Genomic DNA, 25,270 nt, shown 5'->3' with positions numbered 1-25,270 from the left:
TTTATACTGGATGCATCATTCTTATTAACCATTAGAAAGCTCCAAATTGATGCAAGACTACACAGATTTAATGACTCAATGTTCAGTTTTGTACATCCATCATCGATTTTGTATATAAATTTTGATGACAAGGCCTTGGACAACATGGACCATATTCCATACCTCGGGAGCCTTCTGTCAACAAGGGCAGACGTCGATGACTAAGTCCAACACTGCCTTCAGTGTGCCAGTGCAGCCTTCGGTCGCCTGAGGAAGAGAGTGTTTGAAGACCAGGACCTCAAACCCAGCACCAAGCTCATGGTCTACAGAGCAGCAGTGATTTCCTCCCTCCTGTATGCTTCAGAGACATGGACCATGTACAGCAGGTACCACCAACGCTGCCTCCACAAGATCCTGCAAATCCATTGGCAGGATAGGCGCACCAGGCCAACATCCCCAGCATCGAAGCTTTGACCATGCTCGATCAGCTCCAATGGACGGGCCACATCGTCCGCATGCCCGATAAGAGACTCTCAAAACAAGCGCTCTACTCGGAGCTCCGGCATGGCAGGAGAGCCCCAAGTGGGCAAAGGAAACGCTTCAAGGACACCCTCAAAGCCTCCTTGAAAAAGTTCAACATCCTCTCCGACACCTGGGAATCCCTGGCCCAAGACCGCTCAACGTCGAGTCTCTTCGCCGGGAGCAAGCGGAAGCCAAGCGCAAACAGCAGAAGGCGCGCACGTCAACCCAAGCACCCCACCCACCCGCCCCTTCAACCACTGTCTGCCCCACCTGTGACAGAGACTGTAGGTCCCGCATTGGACTCATCACTCACCTGAGAACTCATTTTTAATGTGGAAGCAAGTCATCCTCGGTTCCGAGGGACTGCCGAAGAAGAAGATATAAATTTTGAGCTACTGTGGTGCATTATCCCTCCTCATCCATCTCGACCTCTCCGTAGCCTTCAATACAAATCGACCACACCAAAGCCTCTCCTCCATGGTCCAACTTTATCTACACTTGTATATGTGATCATTACCCGAGCCCCTCCAGCAATGGCTTCTCTTCCCACCCATTCACTGTCACCACTGGAGTCCCCCAAGGATCCATCTTTAGCCCCCATCCTCTTCCTCATCGATATGCTGCCCCTTGATGACACAACCCACAGACATGACATTAGGTTATACATGTACGCTGATGACACTTGGTTCTACTGCTAAAACCACCTCCCTTGACCCCTCCACTGTCCCTGTGCTCCCAAACTGCTGCTTCGACATCCCTCCCAGAGACACTCTGCATTTCTCCCTTCGGCCCCTATATTTTAAATTTATTTTCCCGAGCTTCAAGGATCCAGGCTGTTTCTGTGGTTCAGGTGGGTATCAAAGGTGCACTGGCACAGTGCCTGGGCCAAAATTTCTCCCTCAACCACCAACAGCAAGAACTGATTAACTGGTCAGCCTTTTTTTTTATTCGTTCATGGGATGTGGGCATCACTGGCAAGGCCAGCATTTATTGCCCATCCCTAGCTACCCTTGAGAAAGTGGTGATGAGCCACCTTCTTGAACCGCTGCAGTCAGTGTGGTGAAGGTGCTTCCACATTGCTGTTAGGGAGGGAGTTCCAGGATTTTGACCCAGCGACGATGGAAGGCGATATACTTTCAAGTCAGGATGGTATATGACTTGGAGGGGAACTTGGAGGTGGTTGTGTTCCCATGCGCTTGCTGCCCTTGATCTTCTGGGTGGTAGAGGTCGTGGGTTCTTGTGGTGCCTTGCTGTGTGTAGAATGGCTGCTTCATTTACCCACATTACAACAGTTGTGGCACATTGTGAAGCACCTTGGAACACTTCTGAATCTCACATTCTTTAGGAAGGGAATAATTTCAAAAAATAAGTTAGCTTTCCTGCTGCGATGTAAAGTAGTTAGCATGTCACGCCTACATTTATAAAAAAATAATGGGGTTTATTTTTCTCTGTTCACTAATATTAGTCATTGTGAGGATAAAGTTGGTGTCCCCGGTTTCCACACTGTCCCGATTGTATTGGCAAACAGACTCTTGACTTCAGGAGGTTAAAAATACAAGATAGTTACTAATGAATCCAATACGAAAATACGGAGAAATTTCTTTCAGAGAGTGGTTAGAACGTGGCACTCGCTACCACAGGAAATGGTTGAGGCAGATAGTTTTAAAATGGTTTTAAAAAGAAACTAGATGAGTACATGAGAGAAAAGTCAATCGAAAGATATGCTGAAAGGCTGAGATGAGGTAGATGGAATGGAAGGAGACTGGTGTGGAGTATAAACGCAAGCACAGACTAGTTGGTTCTGTGCTGTATATTCTATGTATTTATAGGCCTTCCCTCCAATATATGTATAATTTTCTACTTTCTGTTTTTTGCAGGTTTATCCTAGCAGCAAACCGGGATGAATACTATTCTAGACCAACAAAGCCAGCAGATTTCTGGGCAAACAACTGTGACATTCTAAGTGGTAAGGACATGACCTAGCTGAATGCACAATCCTCCAAATTCATTTGAGTAGAACAAGCATGATCAATCTTAACTGTTTTACTTTTTGTGCATTACCTTGTGAAACGTTTTCCTTTTGAACAAGAGCAAAAGTAAATTCTTCTTGGCCTTGTGGGCACGTTCAAAGGAGCAAAACCACTTCAAATCTATCAACACTAGTGTTCAAAAATCAATCAGCTTTATTGTATTCAATAGGCAGCTGGCAGCAGAATTGTATAGTGATGGTGCCACAGAGGTGCTACATATCGAGCACTAATGTGCACTGCCACCGAATTGGAAGGTTGCAGGTTTAAATAGCCCTAATTTGAGAGATGATTTATGGTAAGTGCAGCATGCTCGGGAGGAACAGGTGACTTTGGACCTCTGGTTCCCAAAGCTCTCCACCACTGGGGTTTCCCTCGCCTCATGACTGGGTCTGTTGTAGATTAATTGATAAAGATTGATTGCTGTGATTAGTCAACAACTCCATTATCGACTACCAAGATGGTTGAAGGCGGATTAGATAGATTATAGTCTTTTTTCATCTCGTGATTCCCGAGTTCCCCATTCTATTCAGCTTCTGACCTGAACTACTCCAGGCAGAGACTGTGGTGCCTTCCTGCAGGGTGATAAATAAAAGTCTAAACTGGGATGGCCTGCTTGGGCAATACTTCTCGTGCCCTAATGGCTGACCAAACGGCTCCAACAGTAAAAACAACAACTTGCATTTTTATAGCGCCTTTAACGTAGTAACAAGCCACTTGGATTCTCAACAAATGAGATACAAATCCAGGCAAAGTAGTAGAAGTTATAAAGTAATAAAAACAGAAAATGCTAGAGAAACTCAGCAGGTCAGGCAGCATCTGTGAAGAGAGAAACAGAGTTAACGTTTCAGGTCGATGCCCTTTCATCAGAAATGGAAAAAAGCAGGATATGGAACAGATGGCTAAGCAAGTGTAGTGGCTGGGAAATGGGGGAGGGGATGAAAGAACAAAAGGGAAGCTCTGTGATAGGATAGAAGGCAGGAGAGATTAAGAGACATTGAGAGACATTAAGAGATATTCAAGGCAAAAGGAGCTGGTAATGGGACAGGTTAAGAAACAAAGGATGGCTCTAGATGAAGTGTAAATTGCGCTATGAATTCCTGGAGTGTATACGGGATGGTTTCCTGGACCAATATGTCGAGGAATCAACTGGAGATCAGGCCATCTTAGACTGGGTATTATGTAATGAGAAAGGATTGATTAGCAATCTTGTTGTGCGAGGCCCCTTGGGGCGCAGCGATCATATGATAGAATTCTTCATTTAAGATGGAGGGTGAAGTAGTTGACTCGGAGACTAGGGTCCTGAATTTAAATAAAGGAAACTACGATGGTATGAGGCGCGAGTTGGGTAGGATTGATTGGGGAATGTTACTCAAAGGGTTGACGGTGGATAGGCAATGGCAAACATTTAAAGATCACATGGATGAACTACAGAATTTCTTCATCACTGTTTGGCACAAAAATAAAACAGGAAAGGTGAATCAACCGTGGCTAACAAGGGAAATTAGGGATAGCATAAGATCCAAGGAGAGGACATATAAATTGGCCAGAAAAAGCAGTAATCCTGAGGATTGGGAGCAGTTTAGGATTCAACAGAGGAGGACAAAGGGATTAATTAAGAGGGGGAAAATAGAGTACTTAAGGAAGTGGCCCTAGAAATAGTAGATGCATTGCTGGTCATCTTCCAAAATTCTATAGACTCGAACAGTTCCCATGGATTGGAGGGTAGCTAATGTTACCCCACTATTCAAAAAAGGTGGTAGAGAGAAAACGGGGAATTATAGACCGGTAAGCCTGACATCGGTAGTGGGGAAAATGCTGGAGTCCATTATAAAAGATGTAATAGCAGAGCACTTGGAAAACAGTGACAGGATCGGACAAAGTCAACATGGATTTACAAAAGGTAAATCGTGCTTGACTAATCTACTGGAATTTTTTGAGGATGTAAGTGGTAAAATAGATAAGGGAGAACCAGTGGATGTGGTGTATTTGGACTTTCAGAAGGCTTTTGATAAAGTCCCGCATAAGAGATTAGCGTGTAAAGTTAAGGCACATGGGATTGGGGGCAAGGTACTGACTTGGATAGAGAACTGGTTGGCAGACAGGAAGCAAAGAGTTGGAATAAACGGGTCTTTTTCCGAGTGGCAGGCAATGACTAGTGGGGTACCGCAAGGATCAGTGCTGGGACCCCAGCTCTTCACAATATATATTAATGATCTAGATGAGGGAACTAGATGTAATATCGCCAAGTTGGCAGACGACACAAAGCTGGGTGGGCGTGTGTGCTGTGAGGAGGATGCCGAGAAACTCCAGTATGATTTGGACAGGTTGGGTGATATGGCAGATGCAGTATAATGTGGATAAATGCGAGGTTATCCACTTTGGTGGCAAAAACAGGAAGGCAGATTATTATCTGAACGGCAATAGATTGGGAAAAGGGGAAGTGCAACGAGACCTGGGTGTCCTTGTGCACCAGTCGCTGAAGGTAAGCATGCAGGTGCAGCAGGCGGTTAAGAAGGCAAATGGTATGTTGGCCTTCGTAGTGATAGGGTTAGAGTGCAGGAACAAGGATGTCTTGCTGCAGTTGTACAGGGCCTTGGTGAAACCACACCTTGAGTATTGTGTGCAGTTTTGGTCGCCTTATCTGAGGAAGGATGTTCTTGCCATGGAGGGAGTGCAGCGAAGATTCACCAGACTGATACCTGGGATGGCAGGAATGACGTATGAGGAGAGATTGGGTCACTTGGGCTTATACTCGCTGGAGTTTAGAAGAATGAGAGGGGATCTCATTGAAACTTATAAAATTCTAACAGGACAAGACAGAATAAATGCAGGAAGGATGTTCCCGATGACCGGGAAGTCCAGAACCAGGGGTCACAGTCTAAGGATAAGGGGTAAGCCATTTAGGACTGAGATGAGGAGGAATTTCTTCACCCAAAGAGTGGTGAACCTGTGGAATTCTCTACCACAGAAGACAGTTGATGCCAATTCATTAAATATATTCAAGAAAGAGTTGGATATATTTCTTAAGGCTAAAGGGATCAGGGGATATGGGGAGAAGGCAGGGACAGGGTACTGAATTTGGATGATCAGCCATGATCTCATTGAATGGCGGAGCAGGCTGGAGGGGCCGAATGGCCTACTCCTGCTCCTATCTTCTATGTTTCTATGTTTAAGGGGTGGAGCCAAACTGCAACCATTTTTCTCACCCTTTTCAGTAGTTCAGATCATCTTTGATGGCTTCCTGTCTAATTGTCTCCTTAGGGAGAGATAATAACTTGAAAAATGGGAGAATAAACATGCACGCTGTGCAGTATAAAAATAAATCTCCCACTGATTACTTTTGGCACAAGGAGTGACATCTGGAACACCCTGCCAGGAAATGATGTATCCAGTTAGTTTTCACTCAGGTGGGGCAACAGTGCCAGGGAACATTTGTATTGTATTTTGCAACGCTGGAGGATAGTAGAAGCTGTTCCAGTTCACAGTGCTCAGAAAAGTTCTGTAAGTTATGAAGACAAATTTGCAAGACAAGGAAAAACTGCGATTCCTGCACGCTGATCTCTGCATCTGATTCTTCACGCAGCTCCTGTGGAGCGAGACTGTTTCACGACTCCTCACTACTTCTGACAGGGTCAGACCACCAGCAGATTTTCAGCTTCCCACTCCCTACTAGCAGTGAAGGCTTCTCTTGAGCAGTATGGCATTCCTGAGGGGTATAGCCTTGTATGTCACTATCACAGAGGAGGAGGATCACAGGATGGAGCAAAGGAGAGTCAGGCACCATTTAAGGATGATGCAGCCACCAGCTATTACACCGCACCACCACCCCCCCCCCCCCCCCCCCCCCGCACCGACCCAGGAAATATACAGGCAGAACAGATTATGTGAGGACCTTACTTGAGGATACCTGTGTAAGAAGATTGTGCTTCACCAAAGATGCAATAGGGCAGCTCGGTCACCTCCTGCATGATGATCTGAAACCACGCTTATCTGCCCTCAATGTTCTCCGTGGCTATGAAGGCGATGGCCACACTCAACCTTTTTGGCGCTGGCTCATTCAGGCAGCCAAAGGGATCTCTGTACAATCAGCCAGGCTACAGTTCAGGAGTGCAGTCGTCAGGTCACTGACGCACTTTACAGGAGAGTTGGCAAGTTCATCACCTCTGGCGTCACACCAAGGCTGCAGCGAGATTGGGTCATAAAGTTTCACGGGTTTGCTGGCTTCCCTAAGGTCCGGGGTGCATTGGGCATTACCCAATGTTGCATTATCACTAACACTATCTAATTGCCCCTGGGCGAAAGTATCTGAGCTGGTGTCTGGGAGCAAAGAAGCAAGTCTTTTTACAGGCTGCTGTCTAATTTCTGTGCAGATTACACGAGTTTTACATGGGATTTACATCAATGGGAATGTAACAGGCAGCCAATCCACAATGCCTGTTTTATGTCTGGACGACAAGTTGAAAATCTTTTAAGATAGCAAAACACTGCGGATGCTGGAAATCCGAAATAACAACAGAAAATGCTGGAAAAGCTCAGCAGGCCAGGCAACATCCGTGGAGAGAGAAATAGTCAACTTTTCAGGTTGAAACCCTTCGTCAGGACTGAAAAAACACAAGAAATGAAACCGATTAAAAGGCCAGTTTGGGGGCTGGGAAATGGGGATGAAAGAACAAGAGAGAAGTGAAGAGACATTAAGAGGTATTCAAAACCAGATGAGATGGTGATAGGACTAGTGGAGCCAAAAGACGGCTCTAGATTGGGCTTATACTCGCTGGGGGGCATAGTGGTTAGCACTGTTGCCTCACAGCGCCAGGGACCCGGGTTCAAATCTGGCCTCGGGTGACTGTGCAAACTCCACACAGACATTCTCCCTGTGTCTGCGTGGGTTTTCTCCGGGTGCTCCGGTTTCCTCCCACAGTCCAAAGATGTGCAGGTTAGGTTGATTTGGCTATGATAAATTGACCCTTAGTGTTAGGGGGTTAAATACGTGGGGTTACAGGGATAGGGTGGGATATGTGTCGGTGCAGGCTCGATGGGCCGAAATGGCCTCTATCTGCACTGTAGATTCTGTGATTCTGTGATTAGGTGTGAAATGCGCTGGCAGAATGAGAGACAGCTGCCATGTGGGAGAGAAAAAAAGGGGGAAGGGCACAAAACAAAGGTGTGGATAAAAAATATATGTAAAAATGTAATAGGGGCCGAGGTTATGATCTGAAATTGTTGAACTCGATATTGAGTCCGGAAGGCTGTAAAGTGCCTAATCGGAAGATGAGGTGCTGTTCCTCGAGCTTACGCTGGGTTTCCGTGGAACAATGCAAGAGCCCGAGTACGGTGAGGTCTGAGTGGGAATGGGGCGGTGAATTAAAATGACAAGCGACCGGAAGCTCAGGGTCACCCTTACGGACTGAACGGAAGTGTTTCGCAAAGCGGTCACCCAATCTGCGTTTGGTCTCCCCAATGTAGAGGAGACCGCATCGTGAGCAGCGAATACAGTATACTAGATTGCAAGAAGTACAAGTAAATCGCTGTTTCACCTGGAAGGGGTGTTTGGGGCCCTGGACAGTGGGAAGGGGGGAGGTATAAGGGCAGGTGTTTCATCCCCTGCGCTTGCACGGGAAGGTGCCAGGGGAAGGGGTGCTGGGGGTGATAGAGGAGTGGACTAGGGTGTCTCGGAGGGAGCGGTCCCTACGGAATGCTGGGAGGGGAGGGGAAGATGCGTTTGGTGGGATCACGTTGGAGGTGGCGGAAATGGTGGAGGATGATCTGTTGAATGTGGAGGCTGGTGGGGTGAAAGGTGAGGACAAGGGGACCCTATTGTGGTTCCGGGAGGGAGGGGCAGGGGTGAGGGCAGAAGTGCGGGAGATAGAACAGATACGGTCGAAGGCCATGTCAACCACGGTAGAGGGGAATCCTCGGTTGAGGAAAAAGGAAGACATGTCAGTAGCACTGGTGTGGAAGGTGGCATCGTCGGAGCAGATGCGGCGGATACGGAGTAACTGGGAGAATGGAATAAGAGTCCTTACAGGAGGTGGGATGGGAGGAAGTGTAGTCCAGGTAGCTGTGGGAGTCAGTGGCATTGTAGTGAAAATCTTTTAATATTGCTGACAGTATCTTGTGGTTTTGCTGCTGAATACTTTATGAATTAATGGATTGCTACAGCTGGCTCTCTGGAATGAGAGGGGAAAATGGAAACAAGGTATTTTCCCAGAGAGAGGAAAAACCAAAGGCTAAACCAACCAACGGTGACCTTCAGTACTTCCCATCACCCGGCTCAGTTAGGATAAAGATTGTAAATAGGCCACCCACCCAACAGTTGATTGAGGGTGTGACGTGTGACATTAGCAAGACCCTATTTTTTTTTAAACTGAGAAAAGTAACTATCAAATTAGGGAGGGGAAAAATTATTTTCATGTCACTTAAAATAACTGAGTCAATTCTTAGCTGTGTTGCTTGGGTCAATTGTGATATAAAAGTCATAAATACAGCTGACTCGTGTGTATCATCTCTTTATTTTTCAGTTGAGAACATTATTTAATTTGTGTAGTCATCCACAAGAAAATTTTTATTAACAACTATTATACACTGGATCAAATAAAGTGTTTGGCAAAGTATTTTTTCTTTCTGCAAACAATGCAGAATCCAATTTTTTTGGGATAATTTTGCAGCGAACATGTTTGGGAAAAGAGTTACTTTTAAATGTGTTTCAAATCACAGTATATTTGCAGATGTTTAATAAAAAGGCTCTTAGACAATGGGTTGTTAAGATGCTAATGAGCCCACTTTAATGCTGTTTCCCCATGGACTGTGGATAATGAGCACTTTGTTGGCTTCTCTGGCCTTTGATAAACCCCTCTTCCCCCATTATGCTGGTCTCCGATACTTGGCAGGGATCTGACGGGCCTTTCCTTTCTGGCTGTGAACAGCAAATCAAATCAAAATCAAATCAAATCAAATCAAATCAACTTTTATTGTCATTGTTAGTGCACAAGTGCAGTACAACGAAATGTAGGCTTGCGGCTCCCGAGAGTGTACATTTGGATTAAGACATTTAAACATTCAACATACATTTGGCTTGTAGTATATTAACATAAACATAACCATAATAAAGTGCATTGACAGATGTGCAGGCTTTAGAGTTTATTTGTGGAGTTCAGTAGGATGACAGCCCTGGGAAAGAAACTGTTCCTAAATCTGGTCGTACGGGTGCGAATGCATCTGTAGCGTCTCCCAGATGGCAGGAGGGCGAACAGACTGTGGCTGGGGTGGGTAGGGTCTTTGATGATGGACCGTGACCTCTGTAGACAGCGTTTCTGGTATATGTGCTCTATGGTCGGTAGCCAGGTGCCGGTAATGCGTTGGGCAGTTTTGACTACCCGCTGCAGGGCTTTCCGGTCATAGTAGCTACAGCTGCTACAAGCTGTTTACAAGAGATAAACACACACACACACACAATCAGGAGGTTTTGGAAAACTGTGAAGGTGCTGAAAAGTTGTGAGGGCTTTTGCTGAAGTGACGAGGTTAGAAATGCTGAAGGATAGTTTAAGGCAATGTTCCCTTTAATTTTTTTTTTGGGTGCACGGCTCCTTTAAGGGGCTGTGCGGCCCATTCAAGATCGTGCACATGCGCGGTTATTAAAAGCCAGTGAGCCGGCTGCGTGGGAACTCCAGAGTGCTGCTTAAAGGTAACATTGATTAGAGGCCATCTTGAGTTAAGTCGTGTAAGGTGACTCACCGATATGGGTAGCATGGCGTATTCTTTATTTTGTATTATTACACAAAGGTAAGTTGTACATTTTGAATTGTGAATTTGATTACAACAACTGTTCTGTATGTTCACCTTGCTCTGAAATAAAGCAGATCTGACCTCGTCAAGTGTTTGCTTGGTCTACCTTGTAGAGATTGAAGAAGGACATGTGTGAAAGACATGACTATACAGTCCAGATCACAAGGAGATGCTTTTGCTATGTCCTAGGGTGACGCTATTGTACAAGTATAAGGCAGTGTGAGTCAACTAACATAGGTTCCCATTCACAATTCCCTCACTGTGGTACCTCACTCTCAACTTAAGAAGCTGCTCTATGCAAAGAAGGGAATGGCAGTGGCCTTGGAGGAACCACCAGGTCATCTTAGAACAACCTTTCTGAAGCTGGTGAATCAAATTCCATTTGAGTCACGTCTACCCTCAGTGTTCCAGAGCATTTTCTATCCATGTGACGGGGAATCCTAGTGATCCTGAAAATTACTGAGCAATTTTGCTTTGATCAGTGGCTGTTCAGGTGATTCTTTGTGTTGTCCTGTCAGGCATGCCAGTTACTTCAGAGGCCCACCGATTAATCAGAAAGGAGCAGGCTGAATTTTGCTCTTGAGGAACCTGTGCAGACAGATTTTGATTTTACATGAGCTTCATAAGACTCGGCAAAACACGCGTGCATTGCTTTCATCAGTTTCTGTCAGGCTTTTGAACAAATGCTTATGTAGAAAAGCTGGAATGTATAGAGGTACATGGTCAAATCGTGGCTATTATGCAGCAAGTGTACTCCAGCTCCATAGATCAGTGTAAGGATAGATGAGAAACTCACTGAAACTGTCTGTCTCTTAAATGAGATTTGCATCTTAATCTTGCCTTTTAAAATGAGGCAAGGTTGTCCATTGTCACTGATCCAATTCAATGTCTTCAATCATGATGTTGGAAGGCATCATAAGATATGGCGTTGGGATGTCTATTCCAGGCAATTCTGAGAATTGCAGCACTCCTTTTTGCAAGTGATAGTGTGTGACGCCAGACTAATCTAGGGAACAAGTGCATTCTACTTGCCATCATGAACAATGGGCTAAGGAGTTTGAGATGATGGTGGGTGCCCCAATTTTAGTATTGTGGCTTTGCAAGTGGGGATTTCACAGATATTGATTAGAAGATAAAAGAGGTAACTGTCCCACCTGTTGATTCATATGAATGTTAAACGGATGCTGGTACATACCAACTTTAGCCGAGATGCAACTCTTCAGGACTGCATTGAGAAGGGACAGAGGACACTTTGGTCTTTGCCATCTTCAGTAACAGGAAAGTCCCACGATAATAGATTGAGGATTCCAAATGAGTTGAAGGTAAGCATGCAGGTGCAGCAGGCGGTTAAGAAGGCAAATGGTATGTGTGGTAAACCACTGTTGTTAGTATTGTTGTTCACTGTTAGTACTGTTGTTCACTCTTGCATATTGTTGTACTTGTCTGTGCATGCCTCAGCTGACTCCGCCCCTGGCTCCACCCTCATGGCTGGGTATAAAGGTCGCTGCTCAGAAGCCTCCGGCCCTTTTGGATACCAGGCAACCACAAGAGGCATGCTCTGTTCTTTGGTAATAAAAGCCTGTTTATTACTTTCTCAATCTCCAGTCTTTTGTAGCAATTGATAGTGCATCAATTTTATTACCAAAGTTAAATGTTGGCTGCGGATGCTGATCAACCGATGGCGCAAAACGCTGAGCAGCAGGCGCTGCTGCGAGCCCTCAGACCAACATGCCTGGACCTAGACCCCCAAGAAGCGGGTTCGTCGACTAAATTCGCACAATGGCTGCGTTGCTTTGAGGCGTATCTGGAAGCCTCGACCGTGACTCTTGATGAAAATAAACTGAAAATCCTGGCCTCGAAGGTGAGCCACCAAGTCTATACTTTAATCCAAGATGCGACGACCTACGCGGCGGCTATCGACCTACTGAAAGGGCAGTATGCACGCCCGGTTAACACGGTCTATGCCAGGCACCTTTTAAGATCTCGCAGACAGCAGCCCGGGGAATCGGTGGAAGCCTTCCTACGGGCACTGCGGGTACTCGGACGCGGCTGCGACTGCAAGGAAGTATCGGCCGCGGCACATGCGGAGGGACTGATACGAGACGCTTTCGTTGCGGGTCTAAGGTCCGACTACTCCCGGCAGAGGCTGCTGGAGAAGGGTGAAATAGACCTGACAAAGGCAGTGTCCCTCGCGCTCTCGCTCGACGCGGCCCACAGAAATATGGACGCTTTTTCCCCTCATCGCCCCGCGCCGTGGACGCCGCAATCTTGGGCCATGGGACCGCCACCTCCGACTGCTGCAGCGATGTCCAAGGCACAAAAATGCTATTTTTGTGGCCAAGCTAAACACCCTAGAGCACGCTGCCCCGCGAAGAATGCTACCTGCTCCGGCTGCGGGAAGAAAGGTCACTACGTTAGCGCCTGCAAAGGGAAGACCGCTAACGCCAGCAGCGCTGCGTGCGAACCGTGGGCGCAGCCATCTTGTCCGCCATCTTGGGCTCCCCCAGCCGCGTGGGGATTGGGACCGTGGGCGCCGCCATTTTGTCCGCCATCTTGGACGCCTCCGACTTCAACCACGGGGGACCCGGACTCAACCACCGCCTCATCTGACGACCACATCGACTCGCTCGACCATACGCTGGCCTCCGTGACGCTGGACCAATCTCTCCCTCATCAACTGTCCAGGTCCATGATGGATATTACGGTAAACGGCCGCGCCACTACCTGCCTTTTTGACAGCGGGAGCACGGAGAGCTTTATCCACCCCAACACGGTGCGCAGTTACTCTCTCCCGGTCCTGCCGACGCGCCATCGGATCTCTTTGGCTTCCAAAGCCCAGTCAGCGGACGTCGGTGGCTACTGTGTAGTGACCCTTTCAGTAAGGGGCACAGAATACAAAAATTTTAAACTTCTGGTCCTGCCCCATCTCTGCGCTGCCGTTCTACTGGGGTTGGATTTTCAGTGCCACCTTAAGAGTGTCACATTAGCGTATGACGGACCCCTCCCCCCACTCACAGTCTGCAGCCAGCAGCTTTTAAATCGCCCGCCGTGCACCATTTGCAGCCTCTCCACCCTTAAAGTCCCCCCCCCCTCCTTGTTCGCTAACCTCACCCGCGACTGTAAGCCCATCGCTACCAAAAGCAGGCGTTACAGTGTTGGGGATAGGAGCTTCATTAAATCTGAGGTAGCGAGACTCCTGAAGGAAGGGATTATTGAAAGTAGCACCAGCCCATGGCGAGCACAAGTGGTGGTAGTGAAGACTGGCGAAAAACAGCGCCTAGTTATTGACTACAGCCAGACGATCAATCGCTACACCCAACTAGATGCATACCCACTCCCCCGCATATCTGACATGGTCAATCAGATAGCACAATACCGGGTGTTCTCGACGATTGATCTGAAGTCGGCATACCACCAGCTCCCCATCAGGGCTGAGGACCGCCAGTACACAGCTTTTGAAGCTGACGGTCGGCTCTATCACTTTCTCAGAGTTCCCTTCGGCGTCACCAACGGAGTTTCTGTCTTCCAACGGGAGATGGACCGGATGGTTGACCAGAACGCGCTCCAGGCCACTTTCCCATATCTAGACAACGTCACCATCTGCGGCCACGACCAGCAGGACCACGACGTTAATCTAGAGAAATTCCTCCGGACGGCCCAGCGGCTGAATCTCACATACAACAAAGACAAATGTATGTTTCGTACTACGCGCCTTGCTATTCTTGGCTGCGTAGTGGAGAACGGAGTCATCGGCCCAGACCCCGATAGAATGCGCCCCCTTATGGAGCTCCCCCTCCCCCACTGCCAGAAAGCACTGAAGAGATGCCTGGGGTTTTTCTCTTACTATGCTCAGTGGGTGCCCAACTATGCGGATAAAGCCCGACCCCTCATCAAGTCCGCCTCCTTCCCCCTGACAGCAGAGGCCTGTGCAGCCTTCACTCTCATAAAAGGAGACATTGCGAAGGCCACAATGCACGCTGTGGATGAGTCCCTTCCTTTTCAAGTGGAGAGCGACGCATCCGACTTTGCCCTAGCTGCAACCCTTAACCAGGCGGGGAGACCCGTGGCCTTTTTCTCAAGGACCCTCCAGGGCCCCGAGATTCGACACTCCTCTGTCGAAAAGGAGGCCCAGGCCATTGTGGAAGCCGTGCGACATTGGCGGCATTACCTGGCCGGAAAACGATTTACCCTGCTCACTGACCAGCGTTCAGTGGCTTTTATGTTTCATAATAAGCAGCGGGGCAAAATCAAGAATGACAAGATCTTAAGGTGGAGAATCGAACTCTCCACCTACAATTACGATATCTTGTACCGGCCCGGGAAACTCAATGAGCCCCCAGATGCCCTATCACGTGGTACGTGCGCCAACGCGCAGGTTGATAGGCTACAGACCCTCCACAATGACCTCTGCCACCCGGGGGTCACCAGGTTCTTCCATTTTATCAAATCCCGTAACCTGCCCTACTCCATCGAGGAGGTCAGGACCATGACCAGGAACTGCCAGATCTGTGCCGAGTGCAAGCCGCATTTTTATAGGCCAGACAGAGCGAGCCTGATCAAAGCCACGCGCCCCTTCGAGCGGCTGAGCATCGATTTTAAAGGGCCCCTCCCCTCCTCTGACCGCAATGTGTACTTCCTCAATATAATTGATGAGTACTCCCGTTTCCCGTTTGCCATCCCTTGCTCGGACATGACCAGTACCACGGTCATTAAATGTCTGAATGACCTCTTCGCCTTGTTCGGTTTCCCTAGCTATATCCATAGCGACAGGGGCTCATCTTTTATGAGCGACGAACTTCGGCAGTACCTGCTCGCGAGAGGCATTGCTACAAGCAGGACCACCAGCTACAACCCCCGGGGTAACGGCCAGGTGGAAAGGGAGAATGCGACAGTCTGGAAGGCAGTCCTTTTAAACTTAAAATCTAAGGGCCTTCCGACCTCCCGCTGGCAGGAGGTCCTCCCTGCGGCGCTCCATTCCATTCGGTCGCTGCTCTGTACACCCACCAATGCCACTCCTCACGAGAGAATGTTCTCCTTCCCCAGGAAGTCCACGTCGGGGATTTCGCTATCAACATGGCTGACTTCTCCAGGTCCCGTCCTACTGCGGAAGCACGTGAGGACCCATAAGGCGGACCCCCTGGTCGAGAGGGTGAGCCTCCTCCACGCCAACCCGCAGTATGCTTACGTGGTGTACCCGGACGGGCGGGAGGACACAGTCTCCATTCGAGACCTCGCACCTGCAGGTGCTCCTGAAACACCCTCTTCGCCACCCACCGCTACTCCTGCCTACCCCCAGGACACAGTCCCCGCACGAGACCTCGCACCTTCGGGTGCCTCTGAGAGACCACCATCGCTACCTCCCATTACCCATGCTCTGACCCCTGTAGACGGCATGCAGCAGCCCCAGGGTCCGCCACCTGCTACACCTCCTCTGAACGAGACACCGGGTTCACCGTTGGATGCTGCACCATCACCGCCGCTGCTGCGACGCTCAGGACGGCTTACAAGGCCTCCTGATAGACTTCAGTACACGAATTTTTAGTGCACTTCACCCCGCCGGACTCAATTCTAAACAAGGGGTGAATGTGGTAAACCACTGTTGTTAGTATTGTTGTTCACTGTTAGTACTGTTGTTCACTCTTGCATATTGTTGTACTTGTCTGTGCATGCCTCAGCTGACTCCGCCCCTGGCTCCACCCTCATGGCTGGGTATAAAGGTCGCTGCTCAGAAGCCTCCGGCCCTTTTGGATACCAGGCAACCACAAGAGGCATGCTCTGTTCTTTGGTAATAAAAGCCTGTTTATTACTTTCTCAATCTCCAGTCTTTTGTAGCAATTGATAGTGCATCAGTATGTTGGCCTTCGTAGCAAGAGGCTTTGAGTACAGGAACAAGGATGTCTTGCTGCAGTTGTACAGGGCCTTGGTGAGACCACATCGGGAGTATTGTGTGCAGTTTTGGTCGTCTTATCTGAGGAAGGATGTTCTTGCCATGGAGGGAGTGCAGCGAAGATTCACCAGGCTGATACCTGGGATGGCAGGAATGACGTATGAGGAGAGATTGGGTCGATTGGGCTTGTACTCGCTGGAGTTTAGAAGAATGAGGGGATCTCATTGAAACTTATAAAATTCTAACAAGACTAGACAGACTAGATGTCGGAAGGATGTTCCCGATGGTCGGGGAGTCCAGAACCAGGGGTCACAGTCTAAGGATAAGGGGTAGGCCACTTAGGACAGAGATGAGGAGGAATTTCTTCACCCAGAGAGTGGTGAACCTGTGGAATTCTCTACCACAGAAGGCAGTAGAGGCCAATTCATTAAATATATTCAAGAAGGAGTTGGATATATTTCTTAAGGCTAAAGGGATCAAGGGTTATGGGGAGAAAGCAGGGACAGGATACTGAGTTTAGATGATCAGCCATGATCGCATTGAATGGCCTACTCCTGCTCCTATCTTCTGTGTTTCATATTTGGAGACCGCTTGTCTGAAGCCAGCCCCACAGATGGTTGTTGCAGATGGGTTTCACTGTAATTTAATTACATTTTTCAACAGCTTGGCTCTAATGTAATTTTTTTTTCTTCCTGGGTTGAGGATTTTTGCTGGAGGATCATTACCATCACCGGAGAATACTCTTTTTTCTACTGGTAAAACAAAGCCCATATTGAGGCTTATGGCAAAAAAACACTGGAAAATGTATTGTACTTCAAGCTCTGCATCACATACTTGCTATTTCTATCAAAACATCTGGATTCAGAAGCAGGTTTCAGGTTTTGCCAGCAATATTCTGTTTGTTATTTAAAAGCTTAGTAGAAAAGTTGAAGATTTCAACCTTTTTATTTTTGCAGTAAGCTAGAATTAAATTTGAATCTTTATCAGTTGTAACTGGGGGGAAAAAAAGGAAATAATCTGGAAATCGTTTTCCATGAATACAGGGTATGTCCAGTTTTCCACACACCTATTGATCAAACTTCCCCTAGTTTAAGGTCATTTCTAAGTGTGATGGATGCAACTTGTTCCGAGATCTGACTGTTCCCGTTTGTTCTTGTGCAGCAAAGGGACTGAACAGTAAAAATCAATCCTGAACTATTTTACAAGGAAACACACGGTCACAAACTACAATTCACTGACTGGCACGTACAGCCTTCTGACTACAAAGAAAACGTTCTATTTTTTTTGATGCTCATCAAGGTCAGGGATGCCCTTGCCGAGTAATGGAATATCCCCACCCACCGTTTTGCTTTGAACACTCCCAGGTCAAGTACAGCGCAAAAACCCAAAAATGCTGGAAATACTCAGCAGGTCCATCAGCATCTTCGGAGAGATGAGTTAACGTTTCAGATGCAATCCTTTGTTTTAAAGGTCCTGACCAAGTAGAATCATAGAATAGTACAGCACCGAAGGAAGCCATTCGGCCCATCGAATCTGTGCCGGCTCTTTGGAAGAGCAATCCAGTCAGTCCCACTCCCCCGTGCTTTGTCCATAGCCCTGCAATTTTTTCTCCTTCAAGTATTTATCCAATTCACTTTTGAAGGCTACTATTGAATCTGTATGCCTCCACTTTAAAAAGTTAATTTATCTGTTCACCCCACAGATGCTGACTGACCTGCTGAATGTTTCCAGAATTTCTGTGTTTCTTTCAGATTTTCAGTATCTGCCTTTTTTTGCTTTCAGGTGTAGCACAGTTAGATGCAGAGTAAAGATCCTTCTTCTCCGCCCCAACCACGTGCCTCAGCCACAACCACAGAAGAGCATTCCCGCTCCACCAATCTGTGACTTTCTCCATCTCCGACAAGAACCAGATAGACCTGTCTCAGTGACGTTGCCGAACAATGTCAAATTAAGGGCTGTTTGCGTTGTCGATCCATCCCCACTAGGAACTGAGTGAGATTGCCCAAATGCACTTCACATACAATCCTTACTTTAACAAACAGAGGTGATTTTCATCCCATCGGTGCGAGCTCAATTTGGACCCAGGTGCAAGAGATGAAAGGCCATGTCTAACCAACTGCATCACCAAGTTCCCAAACATTTTAAAATTACTTTTGCAAAAAGAAATTCTGCAAGGCTAAATCACTATGGCCGATCAACACTGCCAGGTATGGGTTTCATTGTTAGAACATATTCTGACATTTTGGGTGGGTCTGTAACATGCTATGCCATGGATTGGTTTGTCAGAAGGACACATGTTAACGCTTGGGATGAGCATTCATGTTGAGCTTCTGATCTCAATTGCTCTGTTGTTGGTAGGTGGCAGGTCGAGATCATCCAATTTCACGTGAAGAGCAAGAAAATCAGCAGCCAAGTCTCTTTGGACCACTGCTTTGCAGCTGGAGTGAGGCAGAAACTGTAACAGAAGGGGGCAGAATAGAATAAAACCTTTGAATCATTTAATCCTCTGCTTAAAATAAGAGCACCAAACTGATTAATTGACCATGCTGAGAGAGTAAACACACATTATTTAGAGTTCTGTCCCCATTTGATGTGGGTAGGAAGATGGATCTGTGCTCGCTGACCTACATTGGCTCTCAGTCTGGCAAATGCCTCAGTTTTAAAATTCTCATCCTTGTTTTCACATCTCTCCATGGCCTCGCCCTCCCTATTTCTGTAACCTCCAGCCTGACAACCTTGCGAGATCTCTGCGCACCTCCAATTCTGGTCTCTTGCACATCCCCAATTTTCGTCGCTCCTCCATTGGCGGCCATGCCTTCAGCTGCCCAGGCCCTAAACTCTGGAATTCCCTCCATAAACCTCTCCGCCTCTCTACCTCTCTTTCCTCCTTTTAAGACACTTCTTAAAACCTACGTCTTTGACCAAGCTTTTGGTCATCTGTCCTAATATCTCATTCTGCAGCTCAGTGTCAAATTTTGTTAACGCTCCTGTGATCCGCCTTGGGATGTCTTACTATGTTAAAGGCACGATTTAAATGCAAGTTGTTGTTGGATAACTGAAGGGAGGATGAGCCGTCCTGGAGCTAGTTATATTTCTAGATCAAGATTTGACTGAATATTGGTGCAATGCCCCCACCCCAACAAGAAAAGATTGCCTATTTTCTTATATGTGAACAAATAGAATACACCAAGTTAAGAAACAGTGACACAAGATTTTGATTCAGAATTTGAATAGAAGGATTAATTCATCAATCCTGCAACCCTAGCATGACCCCATGCTCAAAGGAGGCACAAGTCAGATGGAGGTAGGATGACAACACTGTTGCAGCAATTCTCCCTTCAGGCCCGGCTCCTCTCTGGCATTACAGGATCAGTAAATTTACCCCAATAAAACACTTATCTTTAGTTTATTGTTTCTTCTTTGCTTTTCCCTCTATCTTTTTCTTTTAATTTCTCAGTCTCTTTGCTTATCTCTGCCTGTGTTGATAAGTTGGTTCACAAGACTGTGATCACGTCTGCATTAGTTTGGGCAGAAGAGACACGAACTGCCTGTATGATAATTCAGGATAGCGTTCTGCAGTGAACGCATTTCCTTTTTCTTACTAGTGCATCACAGAACCGTTTCAAATGTCTTGGCTCACTGCTGTTTTTTTTTATTTGTTTTATCTAAGGTGCAGGTTGCTCTCTCTATCTGCACCTTTGATGTTCAAGCAGTCACTAAGATTGCTGGAGAAATATCTCTCATTTTCTTAGGGACTCTTAGCAACCATTGAAACAGTAGGCAGCAAACATGGTGCTGTAGTTTGTTTCAGAATTCCCGTTTGAAATGCAAGAATTCACTTCGAACTGGGAATGTTGTTCACATTGGATTTTTTTTTTAAATTACGAAATGTTTTAATTTACAGGTAGATGCTAAAACCTGAGTTTTGATTTTTGTGAGTTTCCATTCAGTTACACCAGGAACAGAGGGGTTTGTTACTCTTCGGTGGAGAGCAGGAGCTTTCTCGATGCTTATTATGAAATATGTGTGTTTGATGTCTTATGTAAGCACTTTGAAAATGCAATAAAGCGCTTCCTTACAAATATAAAGAGGAACAAGCTTATGTTGACATTTTCAAGCTGCTACCATTCTAGGCTTTACAGATGTGCTTTCTCTGCCTACATTGATCTCTGCTGATTTTAAAGTCTAATTTATGATTTCTATATTGCATTGCACTTGTATATTATTAAAATGCTCGGGAAGGGAAATCTATTTTGTATCGGTATGAATCTACAGCAGAGTAATGGATCAAACTGAATGAAGATAATGTATTTTATCAGAAGTTAAGGAACAAATTTTCAGCAGATACGGAAACAAAGTTTAAGATTTGACACCTTTGCTGCTTTTGTGCGTTATACTTCTGCAAGTACGGTGGCATAGTGGTTAGCACTGTTGCCTCACAGCGCCAGGGACCTGGGTTCGAATCCAGCCTCGGGCGACTGTCTGTGTGGAGTTTGCACATTCTCCCCGTGTTTGCGTGGGTTTTCTCCGGGTGCTCCGGTTTCCTCCTACAGTCCAAAGATGTGCGGGTTAAGTTGATTGGCTATGATAAATTGACCCTTAGTGTTAGGGGGATTAAATACGTGGGGTTACAGGGATAGGGTGGGATATGTGTTGGTGTAGGGGTTACGGGGATCGGGTGGGATATGTGTCGGTGCAGGCTCGATGGGCCGAAATGGCCTCTATCTGCACTGTGGGGTTTCTGTGATTCTGTGAAGTCCACCCCATCTGGTGTTAGTATATTGATGTCAGAATGTTCTTCTCATACCCTCCCCTGGCCCTAACCCACCCAATACTCCTTCAACCAAGACACAATCTGGGTCACAGACTCCTCAACAGCTGCCATCAGTGAAACTTCACCCTCACCTGGCAGTTTCTTTCAAGAGAGAAAGAGAGTGCACTCCACCTTGGCAAAGCACTCCATCTGGTGGTCTGCATAAGAACCTGTGATGGACTGTGATTCAGCTGTCTTCTATGGAAAACCAAGAGGAAAATCCAACCCTGGCTCTTCCGAATAGGAGTTCAGCTCTGCAAAAAGAAAATAAGTCCTGTTTTTTTGTTTCCCAACCCCACACAGTCTTCCAGCCAAGATATTGGGTTGGTACATATAAACATATAAAAATGACAGCTAGGAAAAAAACTAGCTGGTCCATCCACCTTGTCCCATACTGTCATGGTGCAACGTAACACCATGACCATCAATGTTCCCTCTAATTTTGGGGGGGGTTGCGCGGCATGTGTGGTTTTTGCATTTAATAGCCGGTGAGCCGGCTGTGTGGGAGCTTCAGTGCACTGCACGGCTGCACAACTTAAAGGGGACATTGATGACCTGCCTTTTGTACTGTGATGTCAGCCACAGTTAGGATCTCGTTCAGCTCCCTTTTTAACACTAGAGCCAATCTGCATTCGCTACACTACATTACAACAGTGACTACACTTCAAAAAGTACTTTGTTGGCTGTAAAGTGCTTTGGGACGTCCTGAGGTCGTGAAAGGCGCTCTCTAAATGCAAGTCTTCCGTTTTCCATGAGCCGCCAACTTGTTCCAAAGGTCAATTATCCTCTTTGAAAAGAATACCTTCCTGACAGCTAACCTAATTCTATGCTTATGTAACCTTATGCATGCCCCATGATGCTTCCTAACCTATCTAACTCAAATTACCTCTCCACATGGGCCGAATCTAATCCTACTACCTAGCTTTCTGCTCGTTATGGCACTTTTTATATATTTAACAGTTTTCAACCTTTCGTCCACAAAGCAACAATGCCATTATTTCAAAATAATTTTATTGGTTGCAAAGTGCTTTCGGAAATCCGGAGGATTGCTAATGAAATGCAAGTTCTTTTCTCTTTCTTTTCGTGTTGATTCCCAGGATGCATTTCCTTGCCCAAATGCTCAATCCTCTTGTTTGAGTAATGGCAAACTATTCACCCACAAGAGGCTTGACATCCAAACCCAATCCTGTCCACCACCCACGCATGTGTATTTTGTGCAGGGGCTGTTAGAAAACAATAAGGAGTGGGAACCCTGGAAGATTTTCCCCGCATTAACTCAGTGGTGTTGCGAATTTTAGTGCCCATACTGCTGCCTAAGCTGAGATCACCCAATGCAGTGAAGATCAGCGCTTCAGTCACGTCACTTCTAATTCAGCTGCCAGTCGGTCTACAAGATTGATTTGATCTGGGAGACCGAGAGTATTTTCCTCCTCGTGGGATAACTCTTTGGTGGGGGTGGAGTGGTGAAATTCCTCTTTTAGCAGGAATTTCTGTTTTTAACCATAATTAATGTCTGACAAATGAAATTGCCTTTTTTATAAATTGCGCATTACACAGCTATGCATTAATTAAAGACAAGTACAGCTGAGGTGGGAACTAAAGTAGGCCATTCAGCCCCTTGAGTCTGTTCCACTATTCAATTAGATCATGCCTGATCTGTACCTTAAATCCATTTCCATGCCTGTGCTCCATATCCCTTGATACCACTGCCTAAGAAAATTCTTTCCCTCTCGGTCTTAAATTTCAATTGACCCAGCATCCACAGACTTTTGGGGGAGCAAGTTCCATATTTCCACTACCCTTTGTGTGAACAAGTGCTTCCTGATTTCACATCGAAATAGCCCAGCTCTAATTTTATATATAGGCCATTTTGCCCATCCATCTGATCCTTCCATCGACAACTATGACTCCTCCATTACAACATCTAACTGTTTCATGAATGATTCCAGAGCTTTTTCCTCCAGTACCCTAACCAGCGGTCTATTCCAGGTATCGATCACTCTTTGCGTGAAGCAGTGCTTCCTGGTACACATCATGTTCTTGCTTTTTACCTGTTTGTACCCATGTCCCCTTGTCCTGCAGCCATGGTTTAACTTGTAATAGTGCTGTGGATTAACCTCCTCTCTTCCATTTAGTATCTTAATGTCCTGAGATTTCATTAGTGTCCATTAATTACAGAGAAAGAAACAGATTATGTCACTCCACCCAGACTCGTGCTGCATTCCCTTTGACACCCAAATAAGGAATTCACCGAGAGAATTCTTGACTTTATAATTCAAAATAGTTATTTGCATTCACAAACAAATTATTCTAAAGTTCTAGTTCCCCCAACCCACCCCCACACGATGAGATTCTCATTTATTTAAGACATTGTTCAGTAAGTAGTTCACTGTGATCAGTAGGTTCCTGAATAAATGATGTGGGTTATATAGTAAAACAGCACATCGACAAGCTTCTCTGTATTGCTTCTGTTCCATGTGTCACCTACAGGACTGGATATGGAAAAAGGCAAAGAAGGAGGAACCTGGTTGGGTGTGACCAAGAAAGGCAAGTTTGCTGCACTGACCAATTATCTTCAACCCACAAACAGCTTGAATGCACTCGGCAGAGGTAAGGAGGATCATCAACCTAAGTCTCTTATTGTAGAAACAACAAACTCCTTTTGCTTTATGTAATTTGCTAATTTCCCATTGTTAATTTTTAATGCATCATTCTAATTTCATTACTATAGAGTGAAACAAATATGCCTGTGCTAACATTAATGCCGGCCAACATCTGTATTCCTTGGACAGCATAGTTTTATATACCGTGATGCTTGAGTAGTTAATGACCACCTCAGCAGGTGTAATGTAGAAAGTATGAATAAGGAAACATGTGAAACCAACATGTGTTTTCAGCAATAGATTTTATTAGGCCCATTTTCCTGTATGCTGTGTCCACTTTCTCCCCACACCACCACCCCCCCCCCCCCCCGCCACCGAGTGTAAACCACAAGAAATGGGGACAGACACTTGAAATGTCAGGTCTTCACCTCTTTTGTGTTGTCCCAGGCTTTTGGTGAAGACAGGATCGGGCTCTGTTTTATGTCCACATTATTGAGTATCTCGCTAACACTCATTGTTTAACTCGCACATGAAAAATGGGGCTTGGAGCAGGCACTGGAGAGTGCTGGTGCCCGTGCAACTGTACCTGAGCAGGAAAGAAGACAAAAGGGGACAAGAAATTATGGTGGAAAAAAGCATCGGAAGATTTTAAAGGAGCTGTATGCCTTTATTTGTCATGGTTACGCATAATATTGTTAATACACTTCCCACCACTTAAATAGCCCAAATTTAAATCAGGCAAATAGCACAAACATATGAATAATGACTGACTGACTGGTTAAGACCCTCTGGTCCATCCAGTCTGTCCCATACAATGGTGATACCTTGTGCATCACAATACAGACACTCCTCATCCCATCCAAAACCATGTGATCTCCTGGGAGTGCCGAAACTCCAGAAGAAACCCCAGGCCAATTTCGGGGGGCGTGGTGGAAATATGGGAAATTTCCGACCCATCTAGGCGATTGAAAGAAGTCCAGGAGATCACTCTGGCCCTGAATTCTCTGCAGTACCTTCCTTTTGTACGAGGTGATTGCCGCCCCAGCCAGAAACCGGTTCAGCTCTCGCTTGAAGGAATTCAGCGAATCGGCAACACCGCACGAACTAGCATGTTCCAGAGGTCCACTATTCTCTGGATAAAAACCACCACCTAACATCTGACCTTGTACAATTTGTGACCCCTGGTCCTCGTAAACCTATTTAATTGGAACAAGCAGTCTACTCGAATACAATCTATTCCCTTCATCATCTTATAAACCTCAATCAAATGATCCTTCTCTAAAGTGCAGACTCTCAGCTCTTTTAGCATACCTTGATAACTAAGATACTTCAAACTGGGAATTAATCTAGTGGCTCTCTTCTGCACCCTTTCCATATCCTCAATATGACTCACCACGTAAGGAGACCAAAACTAGACACAGTATTCAGTAATACAAAAAGAAAATACTGCAGATGTTGGAAATCTGAAAATGCTGGAGACACTCAGCAGGTCAGGCAGCACCTGTGAAGAGAGAAACAGAGTTAACGTTTCAGGTTGATGACCTTTCGTCAGAACTGGAAAAAAGCAGGAAATGGCCAGTTTCCTGGCCCCAACCGCCTCCTTTTCACTGCGGACGTACAATCCCGCTGCACCTCCATCCCCCACCAGGATGGC

At 46.3% G+C, this 25,270-nt stretch overlaps 1 protein-coding gene across 3 annotated transcripts in view; it reads left to right on the top strand.

The window, feature by feature from the left end:
- tango2 (transport and golgi organization 2 homolog (Drosophila)) overlaps positions 1-25,270 on the top strand; it is a 206,365-nt gene that overhangs the window by 122,054 nt on the left and 59,041 nt on the right. For all 3 annotated transcript variants that reach the window (XM_086011968.1, XM_086011970.1, XM_086011969.1), the window contains 2 exons: positions 2,379-2,467; positions 23,504-23,623. In XM_086011968.1, coding sequence (XP_085868094.1) covers positions 2,379-2,467; positions 23,504-23,623 — 209 coding nt within the window. The remainder of the gene's footprint in view (positions 1-2,378; positions 2,468-23,503; positions 23,624-25,270) is intronic.

Source organism: Somniosus microcephalus, chromosome 19, assembly GCF_052327205.1.
Source record: "Somniosus microcephalus isolate GS21.2 chromosome 19, FLI_Smic_1.0, whole genome shotgun sequence".
NCBI lineage: Eukaryota > Metazoa > Chordata > Chondrichthyes > Squaliformes > Somniosidae > Somniosus > Somniosus microcephalus.
Note: the sequence above shows the minus strand (reverse complement) of the source record. Positions and strands in the feature narration are given on the sequence as shown.